The 19,596-nt window shown below is 25.9% G+C and overlaps 1 protein-coding gene across 6 annotated transcripts; it reads right to left on the reverse strand.

Annotated features, from left to right (window-relative positions):
* Positions 1 to 131: 131 nt before the first annotated feature.
* Positions 132 to 19,547, reverse strand: Hr96 (Nuclear hormone receptor HR96). Of its 6 annotated transcripts, none has more exons than XM_043055962.3 (5): positions 19,402 to 19,547; positions 9,523 to 9,693; positions 7,064 to 7,200; positions 6,102 to 6,264; positions 132 to 3,038 (listed from the first exon to the last, which is right to left on the reverse strand). In XM_043055962.3, the coding sequence occupies exons 4-5, from the start codon at positions 6,234 to 6,236 to the stop codon at positions 1,629 to 1,631; spliced, it is 1,545 nt and encodes a 514-aa protein (XP_042911896.2). In that variant the 5' UTR covers positions 6,237 to 6,264; positions 7,064 to 7,200; positions 9,523 to 9,693; positions 19,402 to 19,547; the 3' UTR covers positions 132 to 1,628. The 6 variants fall into 6 exon arrangements, with proteins under 6 accessions (XP_042911896.2, XP_087012944.1, XP_087012943.1 ...); XM_087156818.1 differs by lacking the exon at positions 7,064 to 7,200 and adding an exon at positions 11,491 to 11,579 and having other exon boundaries at positions 19,402 to 19,523; XM_087156817.1 differs by lacking the exon at positions 7,064 to 7,200 and adding an exon at positions 18,867 to 18,931 and having other exon boundaries at positions 19,402 to 19,523.
* Positions 19,548 to 19,596: the final 49 nt, after the last annotated feature.

Below are 19,596 nucleotides of genomic sequence, written 5' to 3' on the forward strand. Positions count from 1 at the left end.
CAATTGCCTTATCTATCTTATGTTTGCTAAAAACCTATATTGGTTACCCTTGAACAAAGTCACAGATGCATGTATATTGTAATAAATTTTTATGTAAAGAAAATTTTAATAAAATATTTACAAGACAAAAATTGTTAACAGAATGATAATATTTTATTTTATATAATAGATGGACAATTCTTTGTACTTGTGACTTTATTACGATGGCTTATTTACAAATGACTAGCATGAAAAAATAAAAACAAACAATAACACCAAGAACAATAAGAATTTTAAACATACCTTTCCAAGCAAAACAGAAACAATGGTCGATTGAACAATGTAATTATGTTATATGTTTTATAGAAAGAAGTTATATGTTGTTTTATGTTAGTAAATATTTTAACCCATACATTTACATTAATTTGGTGGAGACAAAATTTACATAAAAATTACAGTCAATTTGTGTTACTAGCAGAGTTAGTTTATAATTCTAAACAGAAGGTAAAAATATGAATTTTGAAAACATAAATTGCTAATAATAATAATCTCAAAAATATGATAATTTATACATTCATTAGTACAGATCTTTTTGTAACTAAAATTAATGTAATAAACAAGAATATTATGCAATGCAATATTAAAAAAAGCTCAATAGAAAATTTTAGTATGTATCAATTTAAAAAATAATCACACTATTTAAATGTATTTCAAATAATGAAGTTAAACCCTCATTTAATTTAGAAGCTAATTTAAAATATAAAAATACTTAGTATCAGAAAAATTTATGAGTAGATTTTGTATAAGTAAATATCATTATACCTCACCTAATATGCCACCATTTCACAAATTAACAATTAGAAAATCCAATTTATTTTTTTAAAAAATTTATAGCTATAATCCTAATAATCTACTAACATAGTTCTTTATAAGATAAAAAATATTTAATAATAAATTTTTAAATATCATTTAATAGAATATTAAAAAGGAAACTTAATAGAAAACATATCAGCATTAGAATTTGTATAAAAAAATTATTCACTTTTGAATTTTTATAAAAAAAATTATCATTATGACAGGCTGGAATTTAACAACCTTGAAGTTAAGGCACACTGAATAATAAAAATATTAATGTGAATTCCATAAAGCTATATATAATAACAACAAATCAGACCTTATTACTTAATAGTTAAAAATACAAATAAAATAAAAATATGGCACAATACACATAAATACAGTACACCATTTAAGTAAAAGACTAATTTAGACAGAATTATAATGATTTAACTAATTATGAATAGCAATTTTATAATTGAAATAGGCCGCATGTTTATAAAGATTAACCACCAGCTTGTCAATTAATGAGAAAATTTTCATTGTAAATCAGATAAACTTGCATAATTCGGTTGCTTTAAAGAGAAACAATTAAACAAAACTTTAAAAAAAAAATATTGTAAGAAATGCATAAGGCAAATTTAGGATAATAAATTTATAAAAAATGAAGTTCAAAAAATTGTTCATAAAGTGAAGGCTGTTTAGTATTTGCATGAAAAGATTGCATAGTAAACATACAACAAAATTTAAACTCTAAAATGTAGCAAAACAATATTTCAGAACATACAAACAAAATGGTTTTCAAGTAAATGATATCAGTGTTTTAAATCAAAGATCTCAATCAACAAAGGCTCAACATCTTTAGGATTTACATCTAAATAAACTCTCACGTGATTTTCATTTAAAATGTGAAGTTCCTCAATTTTATGTATGAGTTTCAAATATATTGTTTTTGATTCACAAGAGCCGTATATTGAATTGAGGTATCGATGCAGAAGGTAATAATAGGTGTCCTGCTCGACTTTAATTGACTCTTTGTGAACGGTATTAGGACGTTCAGGCGTGAAAAGGGCAATGCCACACAATATTAACATAATGTTCTCATCAGCACGCCACTGAGGATGGAATGAGGTTATGAATCGTTTGTGTTCTTCATAGAGGTTACCTTTCGCTTCTTTCAAGACCTCTACCTTAATAGACATGACCTTTGGGCCTTTCGGTCCCTGCCAACACTCCCTTTCTGGGTCGTAAGACATAACAGATCTTAAAATCATCAATTCAGTGCAACCCCCTTTGAGCAATGCAATCTGATCTTCTTGGCACAAGTTTTTAAAACAAGACAGTTTCTTGGACATTTTGATCAGCCTTCGGATGGCGTGGTCTGTCATGTTCACGACATCCAGGAGACTCGGATCGCTGACTTCACACACCAAAGGCATCTTTAACACCTCATTGGCGTACACCAACTCCTCGAGTTTACTTTTCTCTAATGTATTAAGCTCCTTGCAATTTAGAAGAGTAGTTCTGATGGGGAGCTCAGTGAATTGAATCTCAATGGCTTTGGCATAAGCAGATTGACTGATATGATCCAAAGACGATAATACATCGTGCATTTTCCCTTTTGGCACCTCCAAATGTGCCATTTGATCTTCAGATGATCCAGATGCAGATTCATCAGCAGTTTTCTTGCCGATTTCAGCCACGGCACATTCCGTTTCCGACTCGGCATTCGTGTCGTACGCGTCGCTCGTGCTCGAACCGTCGTGCTGAGAACAGACGTCGGAGAGTTTTCCGTCTTGCATGGAATTTGAGGCACTTTCTAACATTAATACTTTCGAAGGAGGGCTGTATTCACAATCTGAGGGGGTGAGGGGCTGGTGAGTGAAAACAGATGTCTTGGGGAGATCCGCTGTTATCCCTACACTTCCAGGCGTTTGTGGAGTGAGGGGTGACATTGAGGATAACGGACTTAAGACAGTTTGAGTATCATCTATTGGCTCAGTCTTTATATAAGTCAATTCTTGCACCTGCATTTGAACTTGCTGTGTACCTTTCCTTTTGCGATTCTTTTCTATTTTCTCCCTTTTGGCCTTCTTTTCTTCTTCAGACATGATCCATTCTTTTTTCATGCCGATAGAGAAACATTTCTTTAACCGGCATTTCTGGCAAAACCTTCGGGTGATCACCTCAATTTTACAGTTATTTTCAAAGGGACATTTAAATTCCTAAATAGAGAAAAAGAAAAGAAAATTTTTTTTTATTGAATCATACATTTTATAGAAAGTAGTACAAGCAAAATTTTTTGTTGATTATTTCAAATGTCAAACATTTAAATATTAAAATAGAGAGAATAAATTGCTATTGGAATATACTGCACATTTTAAATGAACAAATAAAATATTGCGAAGTTTTTCGGCATATATTTCAAATAGTCTAGATTAAAATTCTTAAGAAATGAGAAAAAAGTTTTATTGCAATGTTTATTCTTTTTCAGTGGCACGTCTGGGTGGGCCCTGGTCTTCTCAAGAATTTTTCTCCAGGCCCCTCTATTTTCGGTCAGGGTCTTCCAATTAATCACACTTAAAATGGCAAAATTCCTTTCTGAGCAGTAAAACCCATCTGAGGTTGGGTTTAATTTACTTCATAAAAAAGTAATGCTTAGATAAAGGTACCAATTTAAAAATCATACAATACATAAACTCTATTGTACTTCTAAAAAACTAAAACTAAATTGATTACTAAATTGACTTCTGTAAAACTAAATTGATTACTTAAAATCAATCAATATTCTAATTCTTAGTTAAATTAGGACTAGCCCTTAATGCCTTTCAAGCATTCTGCATTTGAATCACTATAAACTTTTTGCTCACAGCATTTCAAATTTAAATTCTTTTGTTTTTCTAAAAGGAGAGAAAATAAAGTTTCGGAGTAGCCTGTTGGAAAGGGGGGAATGATGAGATTATTAAAAACATCACCACATGAGGTTCTTTGCTTTTTTTTAAAATTTCTTATTTCTATCAACATGTTTTTGTTCATTATTTTTAGAATTATTTAAAGAGTAGAAAAAATCAACACAGATAACACAAACAAAAATTAAAAAAATAAGAATTTCATAACTCTTGGTAGTAAAAAAAACCCTATTTTAAACAGATTATTTAGGAGATTTTCAAAATCCGTAATTTTCATTACTCATTACTGTAAGACAATGAAATTGTAATAATTATGGATAAATCATAATTGTTGGAACCTCTGCTAAAATAATAAATGCTACTTCTTCATGTGTAACATAATAAATAAGGAGAGCCAAAATGTATGGAAATGGCCAAATATCTTGGAATTTAAACTTAATGTATTACTTTTTTAAAAATATACTAAACTTCTTTTTCGAATCTTTTATTATATAAACACATCACTACATTATTCTTTTACATAATTAACGTTTTCCCTTTTTTACAATTTTATTTATCTATGTATGCATATCTTCAAATCATATTTTGTATAAATTGAACTAAATTTTTTTATTGAAAAAAAATGTGGTAGATTGCATGTGACAAAGTATCGTTTTTTATTTTCTAACATCTCCATTTTATTCTTTCTCATTGCTATTTCTCTTTAAAAATATGATATAGATTTTGATTGCACATGCATGTAGATATACTTCATACAGTGAAACAAATATCTTTTTGAATAGGAACCATGAATTTATAATAGCATTCCAAAAATAAAAAAATTTAATCGGAAAAAGAAAACAAAAACCATAACAACAAAAACCATAGCATATATCATAAGTGAACTTTTTATTCCAAACACAAATCAAAATGCATGTTTAAAAAATGGACGAAACTCAAAATGAGCATTTTAATTGTTCAACTCAAAATTAACAACTAAATGACGAACTTCATGCTTGCGTTTCCTTACTTTTTTAGACACTAAGCATAATCATTACAGGACTAAGTTCCAAACTTTGGGATCAAAGTGGCTGGGTAGATTACATGTGTCACTTTTCAGGCATACCTTCATATTTAGAACACTAAACAATAAGTTGGTTTTGAAAAAATTTAAATTCAAAAAATGTAAATTTAATACCACTATTCTAAGTTTATAGGACCTATGTTAACCTTGTAAAAGGGACTACTGACTTTTAATATCTTTTCAAAACAACTAATTTAAAAAATTGTGCTGGAAAATGGATGATATCACATCATGAACTTATTTAGATCCATTAGTTTATTCTCCTTTTTTTTTAAAAAAAAAGGAAGAAAAAAAAGATCAATTTTTATAAGAGAAGTTTTAAAAAAGGTTTCAAATGCTAGATCTAATTTACTAAACATGAATTTCTGAGCTGTGTTCAATTTCTTAAACATGCATTTCGAGCTGTATCCATTTACTTACACATGCATTCTGAGCTTTATTCAAAATAAAAACTTCACTGACAATATTGATAGTTTCTATACATTAACATGTCTGGTTCAACAATTGCAAACATTATATCATTAAACGTGAACAGCAAAAAATAATATATATATGAAAAATCTGGCTCACAATGATTGTCGTTGGTATTTTGTAATGATGTAGTCTCGTAGGAAAAGTCTTTATTAATTTTTAATTCAGCCTGATATTTTTATGCTTATCACAATCAGACTACATGACTGAAAACTAATAAGCAAATGTGTGAAGAATTAATATATTATAATAAATTTTCTTTGGCTTATTGCAATCAAACTTTATAATAAGGCTTTTTACAATATGCTTTCACTATTCTGGGAAAATTGGAAACTGCATGAAAAAATTAGACTAATTAAACAATTAATGACATACTTTTAAAAAATTTTATAAATGACGTAGTCGAAAGCCACGAAGGCCTTTACATAATAAAGTGCAGAAAGCTTAAAATGCATCAGCCTTATAATAAAATACTGAAGAATTTTTCAATTATATTCTCCCATTGCATATTAATAGTGGCTGTTGGCAGATTTTTCCATTAGTATAAGACATAATGGTATAATAATAAATATTAGTATATATATTATTATGCCATTACAGAATAAAATCTTTGCAAATTAATTTAAAAAATAGGAAACAATAACACAGCATTTAAATGAAATAGAAATCAAGCGAAAGATAGATTAATACAATATATGACATATTCTGGGGACAACCAGACTGCATTTATATCAGAGTTTTTATGTCTGAATAATTGTTTAACAAAACATAAGTCTTATGTGTGTCCCAAAGCCCCATACGCAAAAATACATGAAATTAAAATTATAAATACAAATGTAGCTTACTTTTGTTTTCAAAGCATTCCTGCGAAAAAAAGCTTTACAAGATTCACAGGTGATAGCATTAAAATTACTGCCCAATGCATTATCTCCGCAAACACCACACTTCTTCAGATCTTTCTTTTTTATTTTCTCATTCATCTTAGCAGTTGCTTAAAATGCATAAGCCCTGAAATGTTGAAGAGAGAAAGAACTTTAATTTAAAAAGCATTTAATAAAAAAAATATAATATGAAAAAGAAAATCCAGTTTGAATGCTGTAATAGCTAAAAACATACAGCACAAAAATCTTACACTTTACTTTAAAAAAAGTTCAATTTACAAAAATAATAAAATAAAATGATATAGTACATGCATATGAAATGTAAATATTTTTTTCAAGCTGTCTGCATTTGTGATAATATTAAAACATACATAAAAATTTGCATATCTTATAGAAATATTGTGGGTGAAAAAATAAGAATATTTGAAAAATCTTCCTCTTTAAATTATTTCATTAAATTTGAGAGAAAAATAAAGAAAATTCTACTTAATAGTACTTTATAAGTATATTAAATTTTTTGTAAATAACAAAATGTTTTTTTTTTTCATATGTGTAGTAAAAAAAATGTAAAAAACAACAACAAAACAAATACATGGATTTCAAACTGCTTTTAAAAATTTAATTAAAAATCAGAATGCCAGAAGCATTTTATATTATGCCTTAAATAAAATTGTTAAATGATTGCATAGCTTGATTGTATCATGGATGTGCATCTACAAGCACTATATTATATAACCACCATTCAATTTTAATAAAAAAAATCAGTTATCCCATTTTTTTTCATATTATTTTATATAAAAAAAACAAAAATTATTAAATTATTATCAAATTAATAGATCCTTGTTTAACAGAACCCTTGTCACAAATAAAAATTCATCATATAAGCTTTTTAATTTTCAGACAGACATAAATATGTAAGAACATACCTCTATTATGAAATGATTTAGAGGAAATAATATATAATGAATTAAGAGCTTCAATAAAATCAGATCAGTTATAATTAACATGCGATTGATTCATGTTAAAATATGAGTGCCATGAATCTACTCTTCTTACAGATGAGCTGTCAAAAAAAAAAAAGGTCTATTTAAGCTGACATTTAAACACTCTTCTCTTCAGCTAACACATCAATGATAAAGAAACTGCTGATAAAGGTAAAGTCTACTTAAAAAAATAAAATAATAAAAATGCACAAAAAAAATTAAAATGATTCACATATCTTTAAGCAGTAGTAACTCTAAATGCAATAGGTATTAAAGGTCATTTTCATTCAGAGTAACAAAGTCACTGTTATCTTCATTAAGTAAGATAAACATTGTAACTGATGAAATGGGAAAAATAAATAGAAGCAGAACATAAGCAAGCAAAGCTGAAAAATTTTGATAAATTTGGTTGGTATTATGTTTCTAAATTAAATTTTCAATTTTTTGAATTAAAAATATGCATCATAAACTATAAATATTTAATAATATAATATTTAATACTATAAATATTTAATAATATAAATAATAAAATTTTAAATCTGTTCTTTATTGATTCATAAATTTTATTTGATAGAATTTTCATTTATTTATTTTTATTTTAATGCTTTCATTCAAACAAAGTAAAAGCACTGGAATAGGTCTTTTAAATATATATCTGTTTACATTTTCAGAAACAATTTCTAGCATAAACAATAGCTACTTAAAAAAATTAACCAAAAAATAAGAAATTTTAAAATCTAAGTACAAAAAATAAAAATACCAGCCAAAGATGTATTAAATTCTCAACTTGTATTTATAAAGAGAATGTGAAAATATCTGTTTCAAATATATATAATATAACAAATATCTAGAAATAATAAATCTAATATATCTATATTTATAACATATCTATAATATAATAAATATAATATAACATTTGTATTAGGGCAGCAATTTTTTTTATCTTATCACAGAAAGGGCAAAAAAACAGGAAATCGATTTTGCGTTTTCTGTTATGAATGAGATAATTATTAACATAATTACACGAAGTTCAGCTTAAATATGACTAAATCTTTTTTTTTTTTTTTTTTTTTTTTAACTAAGATCTAGTAATTTTTTTTTAACTAAGATCTTAAACAATCTGATTTCTTATTTATTTTACTTTTAAAAAAAATTCTACACTTGGAATAATTTTTGTAAGAAATAAATTAAAATAAAAACCTTAAAAATAAACAGATTTTTCATTTAAGACTTAAATTAAAACATGTTAAGAAAAATAAACTGAAATGAAGAGTTGAGGAAAAAGTTAAACTGAAATAAATAAAACAGGCAACTATAAAACAAGTAAAAGTGCTCGAGTAACATATTAGTGAAATTGACAAACCTGGCTTAAGAATATATATGAATAAATCAGTAGCTGTTGGCATAAAAAACCATTTGAAATATTTTATTTTAAGACTTGGATAAATAAATTAATATGCTATACTTTCAGATGATCATAATGCAATTCTAAATATTGATATATGATTAGTTTCAAAATGTTATTCAAGATAATCTTGAAGAACACTCTTCAATTATTATAATTAAAAAAAATATTAATATAATAACAAAAATAACTGAGAGTTCCAAGTGATATATGAAAAGTTAAAGAAAAAATCCAAGAACAAACACAAACAAATCATATACACCTTAATAGAAAATGTCTAATTTATAGAAGATTCAGTATAATTTAAAAAAATAATTATTCTGAATCCATTTAAAGCATAGTTAGGATGTATAAAAATATGATTGAAAGAGGCTTAGGACAATTTCAAACAAAAATGTTCAGTTATGAAGCAAATATGGAGCAGCAACTTCATGATTAAAATTAATAACATTTTATCTATTTTTGGAATAAATGCCCTAAAGAGAAAGTAAAATTAATGTCATATTTTACTTATAATGTTTTATTGAATGGTTTTTAATAAAATTAATTTAAATATGTGTAAGTTAATTTTGAAAAACAAAATATTAAAAAAACAAAGACTGGTTTTTTAAATAAAAACCAGTCTTTCAAATAAAAAAAGAAGTCATCCTGGTCATTTTTAGAAAAGACTGGCTATTTTACAATCCTGATAAATAGCACTGCAAACTGAGAAAAAAAAAGGAAAACAAATATTTCAAAATTAACAACATTTGCATCAATATGAGTACATAAAAAAAAAAAAAAAAAACACATGTGCAAATATTTTAATTGGAGTTTTTATAAAAAAAAAATATTAGTTTACAAAATGGGACACAGTAAACCACACATTTCTAATTTTTGCCACTTTGCTTTCATTAATTTTTCAAAACATCAGTCATTTTTAAGACTCAAGATTGGAGAAAATTGTTTAAATTTTTTAAAAATATAATATTATAAAATTTCAACTAAACATACCTACCAAAACGATAATGAACTCATAAAAAACGATCTTAACTGCATGTTATTTAACAATGAAACATCCAGAGCGTTGAGTGGAAAATGAGCTTGACATGTTAGATATTAACGTCAAAAAACGTGATAACCAAGAATAGTTCTTTGAAAGCCCCATCATTTTAGAGTCAAATGTTACCTAAAATAAATTAAATTAAATTTTACATTGCTAGAAATACTTACATTAAAATCAAAAAGATTAATCAAGCTAAAAAGGTATTTATATAAAATTAATAAGTGTGTTTTGGTTTAAAGAAAAAGAAATATTCATAAGAGCATGTGTTTCATTCAAAATATATCAATAATTTTTAAACTAAAAATTTTAAGTTTAATAAAAGCACAATGTCATTCAAACTTGTTAGTATTTAAGTACGCAGCCTAAAAGAAAAAACTGAGTTTAAAAATTATAGATCTAATTTATTTTAATATCATAATTAATAAATATTAGAATATATTTTTTTCTCTAAAAAAACAAGAAAATAATGTGTCAAAACATTTAATAAAAAGACTAAGTCTTTTTTCACGTATCCTTTAACATCATTTTGAGCCTGACGGGATATATATGTCCCATCAGATGTTTTAAGTAGACTGTTGGACTAAATAGACTACATTTTCAACATTAGATTTGCACATGACAGTCTTTTGAACTTCTCCCTGGATGGTTGGCAGCATTTGTAAAACTGTCATGACAGCACAACTTTGAAATATCATGTGCTTTTAAAGATTTATGTATCATTTCATAAGAAAATAGAGCTAAGAAAAAGTGAATGTCATAGTATAAATATTGTTTTTTAATTTTATCATCACCCATTAACGCAAGATACTGGTGGGACAACATACATTCCACTCAAAAAGTCTAATAGGATACATATATCTCAGGGCCTAACTGAAAGAAGTGAGTCCAGATTTGTATCAGATTATCAATTGTAAAAAAAAGCAATCCTGACCTAGCTGCTTAGTGCGGAAGTTTTTAGCATCAATAAAATTTATAATTATCAAGACTGTTTGAAATGGTGCTACTCTAGTCTAAATGTTATTCTAACAGATATCAGTTAATCTAAAAACCTATCATAATTATAATAAAACAGGATTGTAAACTAGAATTATAATAAAACCTATTTCTTCAAGGATGTTGGGAAAAACTGAAAAAATGGAATAAATTGGATGGTTAGTGTATGATATGTTAATTTAGCATCATTTATAAAAATTGATTATGTCCTTTTAACAGTTCTTTGTTATAAAATTAAGTTCTTCTCTGCTACAGTATGTTAAATTTCTTAAAAATTAATAAAAGTTACTTTTTTTCTTCATTGCTGCTTTTTAGTTTACATTTCTGCTGGGTTCATTGTTTTTCCTACTGTTGAAGAAACTTTCTATCATTATAATAAGCTGATAGAGTTTTGTTATGTTCTACATAAAATCGTGGAAAGGTAAATCTATATACCACAATCAACTGACAGTGGAGGAAGAAATAGTGTTGGTAAAATGGTTCAGTCAATGAAACAGAAATTCTTAACAGTTCTAATTAAAAGATAGAATATTTAACAGTTTTTTTTGTTAATAAAAAATATTAACTTGAAGCCTTTTATAACACTATTAGTTCTAACTTAGTAATGACGGAAAAAAATTATCATTTTGTTTTGAAGTAGATAATAAGAGAAATCATCACTTAAATACATTGTTTCTAGGTATTTTTAAAATTCTAGTTTATTTCCTATATGTTTAAAATTAGATTTCACATTATGTAAGATAAGTTTTCATTTATTTACAGCTAGCAACATATTTTTTTTTAAAGTTATTAAAAAATTAGAACCACAATATTTTTTTTTTATTATCTACATCTTGGCATTTTATAGAAATGTCTCGTGAGGTGAAATAAGCACGTTTCTGCCTTTCCCGAAACACTTGACATCTAAAAGATAAGAAAAGTCATGACCTTTATGCTATCTTTGATGATAAAGTCATGCATGTGCAACACAGAAGATTGGGCAAAAATCAGAGTTTTTTTTTCTGGTTTCAAAATAACTGGAAGAAATAAAAAATAATAGCTGATGAACTATCATAAAAGCAAACTTTATATCATTATCATGAAACAGCAATATAAACAGATAGGTTAAAATTAATATGTTTGAAATTCAAACTGTATTATTAAAATTCTAAAAATTTTGAAAAATAAGAGTGTTGAATAGATAAATTCAGCAATAGATAATAACAAAACAACAAAATCTAAAAATGTTTGTTAAGAAAAATTGAAACTTTAATAGAAGATTCTGTGAAAATTACTGAGCTTGAAAAAACGTCCCTTCCCAAAATTTTAAATTGTTCAAATGATCCTCTTACAAAACTCAACTACTTTTCAAATTTGGACAGGTTATAAATATTCTGTTTTGTTTGTATTGTACAACTGAAAAGGCAGATTTCATACATATGTGAAAGTGTGAATTACTGACAAAAAAAAAAAAAAAAAACTTAACTCAATTTGACAAACAAACATTTTAATTCTGTTTCATTAAGTATTTTTTCTAAGTCAAAAATGCTTATTCCTTTAATTTTCTCTATAAAAAAGTCTACATTTTCTAAAATATACCTGCAATTTTTTATAAAATTATATATTTAAATAAAATATATATAATTTGTAAAAATATGTATACATTACAGAAATAGGACCTTAGTTTTCAATAAAAATATTTTTAACTAAATTCCAAAAACAGAACCATGTCAGGGAGTCCTGGATTGACTTTTTAAGAATTAAAATTGAAATAATTCAGTATTTCAAATGTATAAGTGTTAGTTCAAGAATTTAAAAAACAAATTGAGATTAGTGAAAATACTTAATGAACAGAAAAAAATATGTGGAAATGAAATGCAACAGAAATATGTCATGAACACACATTTTTAATGCTCAAGAATTTTTTGTTGTTTAAAGAATAGCTGATACTTGTAGTTTTATGGATTAAATGATTACTGCATTTTGCTTTCATTTAGTATTTACTTTTGCTTCCAAGAACACAAATCAAAATATTAATATATTTGCATTAATACAAACGTAATGCATATATAAAATTAGTTAATGTAATAAAGCATGCATAATTAACATAATTAATGTATGCTAGGAAGTTATTTTTTTTTACATTGAAATTATTATGAAATCTACATTCCACTTTCTTTTTAAAAGTTTAAAATTTACGCAATTGCCTGCTATGCTAATTTATAAATATTAATAAAAAATATGTCTCAATTCAAATTAGAATTTTATTAATAAGTTAAAAAAATATACATTAAGTTATAAATTGAGTAGATTTTCAAATAATGTTAACTTTATTTATCTTGTGTAAATTTCCACATTAATTTAACCATCTTTAAATAGGTATGTAAAGTAACATCATTAGATTATAATTAGCTCTGTTTAATGTATGCTTTGTGATGAAGCTAATAGTATAAAGGTCATTGTAAGATTTTTTTATTTTAAATTTTTAAGCAACTATACTAACTATTTATACATTGTGCAACTAGCTGTTAATAATTATTTAACGGAAAGAATTATAAATATTTATGAATAAAAATGCATAAAATAAAAAATTAATTAAAAAATAATGTTAATCCCTTTCTTTTAAAATAAATAAATCATGCACTAAATAAAAAATAAGTCAAGTTTTTGCTTTTATTCTTATGATTATTCCTAGCCATGGTAAATTTGGTATTTTGAGCATTTTCCAAACTGTGCTTTACTACACTATTTTCCACAGGCACATAAAATTTAATTATTGATTTCAATAGTACACAGATTTAAAATTTTATTATTTATATTATTAAATATTTATAGTATTAAATATTATATTATTAAATATTAAGTTCTACTTATAAAAATATATCAGGGATAATTTATTGCCAAACATAATTATTAAGAAACAAAAGGTATTACTTAAGTATACCTAATATAAATTTCGAAAAATTTAAAATCAATGAAAAAAAGAATTAATAATAGATGAAACTAAGCATCAAAAAACAAAAATCTTAAATTTTATGACACAAAATATGAAACAAAACTTAAAATAAAAACAAAACAATTAAAATTTAACAATCGTACTTAAAATGCTAATGAAATAAAATGGAATTTATAACATCAATAAAACTTAAAATATGAACCAAGAAATATAATTAATGAAAACTAAGCATTTAAAATAATGATCTTAAATTTTATGATATAAAATCTAAAAAAAAACTTATAATATAAACAAAATCATACACATACACACTGTTAAAATGGATAATGTAAATAAGTTTACTCCTGTTGCCATAAATGGATTCATCACGGCTATAAAAATATACAGGAAGAGTAATCCAAGTACACATAGACCAATGTCTTAAAAATAACATTACATGCAACTGTCAACTTCACCATCTCAAAGTAGAGTACAAATGGCGGCTCTCAAACTTCTAAACTCTAAGAACATGTGCACTTAAAATGGTTGATAATAGATGCTGTTCTTTGGCAAAATACTGATAAAAGATTACAACCAATCAAATCAAATGATGTATTAAACCCACATCCATAAACAAAATTCATAAAAAAATTTTGCAAAATATGTTTTACTTCCTAGATATAAAAGAGATATTGAAAAGTTGTTTTCCATACAAAGATTCTAAATGTAAGGAAAATTTGATTAAATATAATTTTCTTTTTAATTGCATAAATTTTATGAAACTTTTTATCATTTATAATGAAAATTTTAACTAAACGAGTAAATATTTTAGATATGCTAGGAAATTACAACACTTATTAGATACACTATATTACTAACAAACAATATCAAAATCTGCCAAATCACTAGTGAGGAAATGGAAATGAAAACATCAAAATCAAACTGCTAAACATCATAACTTAAATAGTTTAAAAAAAGGAAGAAAGAATTGCAAAAAAAAGCGATAAAAAACCACTTTGATTTAAGATGAAATCCTCACAAATAGATTGCACCAAAAAGTGATTATTTAAATGGGCGATCTGAAACTCGCGTGTCGTAATAATTTTGTTAAAAAAAATTCAGGATTCTCGAAATCACATTACAATGCGGAAATAACTGTTTAAGAAAATAATTTTTATTTACGATAAATTTGGCTTAAAGGAAGAGTGCTAAACATACATTTACTATAGAATCTGTTAAAATTGATCGTGTCAAAACGTTATGACTCAAAAGCGTGATAAAATTTTTTTTTTAAATTTTATATTGTGCTTAGAAGCTCTTGCGGGCCCCACTTCAGTAATCAGTGGGTCGCATGTGGCTCGGAGGCAGCAGGTTGTGCACCCCTAAATTATAACTTTATAAGATTTGATTTGTCTTTTCAAATTTTCAAAAGAACCTACTTATCACACAAGCACATTTGATTGCCTAGTTTCTGAAATATAGCAAAATAAAAATTTGAATTTTATATGAGTATGCAATTAACGAATTAAAAAATGATAAACTTTGTTTTGATTGATTGAGAAAAAGAAATTTTTTTAGATGTAAAAAATAATAACATTAAATCTCAAGTGAAAAATACGTGTATTGGAACTTTCATAACACATTTTAAAATAAAAGTTCTTAATTAATAAAGTTCTAATGTTTCTCTGAAGGAACTTAACTTCTTCAGAATAGTTGCCAAACAGAACCTGAGTTATGATCCTCCGGTTCAATTCATTAATCAAATAAATTTTATACAAAAAATAAATAATAATAGCTCAAAATATGCAACACATTTTGGCTTCATTTTTTTTTTTTTTTATTTAGCATAAGAAAATTCCTTTGCTTACTTTAAAAGACTGAATTTCAGATGCAACTAAAAAAGAACATAACTGGTAGCCTGTCCAAAAATATACAAATTTGACAAAATACAAAAAAAAATATATATATATATATAAAAATGAAGGATTTTATAAACAAATGAGGAATAATGTATAATTTAAGGCTAATTGTTAAGGGCTATTCCCAATATAAAAGGACAATGACTAATGCACAGATCTCTGAGAAAATATTTCAGCTGCTATTTTGCAGACTTTTGAACAGCTTGTCTTGGAGATCTAGGTTTATTTCAAAATTCGGGATACTTAGAGGATTTACTGGTTTAATTATTTCCTGTACATTAACTGGAAGATTCACCTGACTAACTAACTAAATTCACCTGACTGTCCGCTCTGCAACTTGGCAGAGCCCATGAATAGGACCCACCTCCGCCGCTGTGCTGCATTGCATTCCGGCTCTGAATTGTCGCTTTATTGGCAAGCCAGAGAACTTTTAGGGCAATGACTTCAGTCATTCTGTTTAGTTTATTTATTCACCTGTTTTGTCTTTGCATTTGTTTTCTGTGCTATTTCTTGTTTATACCCTGCCATTGGAAAAAAAAAATTTGTGCTGACTTTAGACAATTATCTCACTTAACAGGTACGGTTCAATAGTAATGCTATTGAACCAATTTCAGGGGTCAGTATGACAGTGGTAGAGTTATTCAACCAGTATGAATTGTGCACTTAACCTTAATCAATCACTCTTAAAAACAAACCTGCATAGAGTATGCCTGGCAATCACAATTAACCCTAAATCACATTAAATATACTGGGCAAAAGTATAATAGCACTTAACCTTAAAAAAAGAAAGAAATAGAGTATCTTCATTGAGAGATAACTCTTTCTAATTTCTCATAAGATGAAAAATATGATCCTACAGCAATTGTTGCAACTATGATAATCAAAATTAAAATATAAATAGGAAAAATCATGTAAACAGATAACACTTTGTAATGGGTTGAAATTCGTTTTAGCATACCATCGAAATGAATCAGTGTAATAGACATTTTAATACAAAAAATTTAAGAAATATATTTTTATTTATTTACAGTTATAGCTAGGAAAAAGAACTCAAAATCTTTTTATATCAGTGATACCTAAATAATGATAATATTAAATGTGATAAAAAATCCTTAATAAAATCACATTAATTATATGAAATATAATTGTTAGATTAAAAAGTCATTAATCATGAAGATTGGTAATATAAATTGCCTCTTCAAGTTTAATAACAAAAAATTTACAATTTTGGCAGTAAATAATGTTAAGAATTATTCTTAATTATAATTTATCTTTCTAGCAAAACTTCGTTCAAACGAAATCATTGCATACCTCAAAATAAAGAAATTCACAGGATAATAAGTTTTGACTTAAAACAAAACATTTACATTTAATTGAAATAAAAGTAAGAATTTATAATTTATTTCAATGGAGCAATTGCTGAAAATTTAGCAAACCACAAATGTTTTTTTTTTCATAATATGGTTTTAATAGTTTTAAGTGTATTAATATATAGATTTCCTCATTTTATTCAGTTTTATAAAAGTGGTATGTCAGGTTCAGGACTTTGAAGTAACTTTAGTAAAACAAATTAAAAGCCTATTGTTTAAAACATGGCTTCACTAGGTTAAAGCAGGGTTGGCAAGGTTTAGGACAGAATGGATTAATCCACGGTTTAAACCCTGGTTTAAACCGTCCTGTCCTAAACCCCTTTGTCCAAAACCCTTTTACTCAAATTATGTCACAATTTCATCTGAACAATATTTAAGAGGTAAAATAAACATAGAACTAATAACATATTGATAATTAAATATACCAGAGAATATTTGTTTTTAAAAGTATAATGTTTTATTAATATTGTTTGACTCTTCAATTTAAACATAGGAAGATTAATCAGTAATCAAGTTCAATTGGTCCTCTCATTCAATAGTACATAACTAAAGTTTGGCCTTGCCATACAGGTTAAAATATTAGGGACTAAGTGCTTGGCTCATCATAAACAGGTTTATTTACCTATAGTACTATTCAAGAATACTTTTATTTCATTCATGTTCAATTCTTTTAGCATAGTGGTGATACATCACCAGTGTCAGTAACTGAAACTGATGTTATGCCATTCAAAACTATTAATACATTTTTCAGTTATTTTGTATTTTCAATTTAAACTAATATATTAATATTTAAAAAAAAATTTTGAAATAGATGTCTTTCTTATCATCCCGTGATGCAGAAATTATAACATTTTTTTAAAAAAATATTGTGAAAAATAAAAGGCTAATTTTTGAACAAATTTAGTATTTTTTTTAAGAAAAATTATTATTTTTTAATATTGCCATATTTATCCTTATGCAAAAATATTATTTATCAGTATTAAAAGCATATTTATATTTAAAGGATTAGTTATTCACTTTTGTTGTTCAATGAATTGTGGAGCTTCAAAAATTATAAACCTTTTCCTATTATATATTATTTTCTTTTAATAAGTTATAGTAAATTGTTTAAAAAATATCAAATATTTATTGATACATGTAATTATTATGTGTACAATGGTATCACCTATAGAATTTTTACCTTTTACTAAAGTTCAAGGTTTTGGACACTTCAAGACAGTTTAACCCAGTTTAGGACAGTTTTACCCAGTTTAGGACAGTTTTACCCAGTTTAAGACAGTAAAACCCACGTGTCCTGTCCAAAACCAGTTTAGGACGTCCAAAATCCCAACCCTGGGTTAAAGTGTATTGATACACTGATTTTAACATTTTATTCACTTTTAAATGAGTGAGTTCCACTTTTTAGCATTGTAGCTTAAGAGTTTATATGCATTTTGCATAAACTCATATTTTTAGACAACATTGGAAACCTGCAGATAGCATTTTTTAAAGACTGCATTTCACCTGTTGTAGCACATAGTATAAGTTTCCTAAAAGTCAAATTTCTTATTTAGCTTGCATCTTTTGTTCAATCAAATGTGCGCAAATTAAAAATTAGGAATCATAGCCTGGAGGACAATAATAAAACTACAAAATCATGAAAAATATGATAAAATACAAAATTGAAGTATTTATTTCGATATCAAAACCCAGAGAAGCTAATAAGCGATTGACAGGTAATTGTTATTGGAATAAATTAGTATATGGGTTTCTCAGAAGAAGCTACAAATAAAAAACATTGAAATAGCCCTAATCTGTTTCATTACACACATGCAATTGCTTGTTTCTTACCACCCTCAACATTTCCACACAGGTATTAATACCGAAATTTTCTTACATGAAATTTATAAAATCTTTTTAACGCTTGCAAAAACCATTAATAAAAATCAAAAGGAAAGATTTTATTTTTAATAAAATTAAAATCTTTAAGTTCCATAATATAATGCAAATAAAATGAATTGTTAAGTATAAATAACTTATGCAAACAAAGAAATTTACAAAATTAATTTCCAGTAACAAAAAGAAATGTATAAATGTATGGAAAGTATCTTTATAACTAACCTTTCATGAAAAAATTGGGCATAGAAGTATAATTTTTTTGAAGAAAAAATAGCACTAAACAGAAACTGGAGGGAAAAAGAAAAAACATTACTAAATAAAGATTAATGGGACAATTTTTCTAAATGAAACATATTACAAACAAGTAAAAAATTAAAAATATTTGTAGAGTAAGGATTTCCTTTGTGAATTAATTTCAAATAAAATGTAAAAATTTGATGTTTCGAAGTATTGATCAGTATAAATAACTGGTTTTGACAGTAAACAAACTATTGCGTCACAGATACGTCAAAGTCTTGAATGAAAGAAAACTACAACTATTTGATACTTATTCAAAACAATTTTTGTTTCTAATAAGAAGTATGACAAAAGAATTATTAAAATAAGCAAATAAAAACATCAATAAGAAAATTTATGGATAAAAAATTAATTTTTCATTGGCCCCTCCCTAAACAGGTCACAGTAAGGGAAATGAGAAAAGAAATTCCATAAAAAATTATTTAAAAAAAATAATACAAGTTTAAATTTAATTTCATACTTATTTGTGAAATTTGAAATTATCAAATACGAAAATAATCGCCATAATTAAAGTCCAAAACAAGCACAGTAAATAAACATAAACATAATCACGAGACCAAACATAACATTATAATCGTTGCCATCTTATAATTTTAAATACTGAATATGATCCAATATAGTTCAAAACGCTTTAAACTGTCTATTTTTGTTCTAC

This window comes from Parasteatoda tepidariorum, chromosome 2 (assembly GCF_982258835.1).
Source record: "Parasteatoda tepidariorum strain Cologne lab strain chromosome 2, Ptep-v5.0, whole genome shotgun sequence".
NCBI lineage: Eukaryota > Metazoa > Arthropoda > Arachnida > Araneae > Theridiidae > Parasteatoda > Parasteatoda tepidariorum.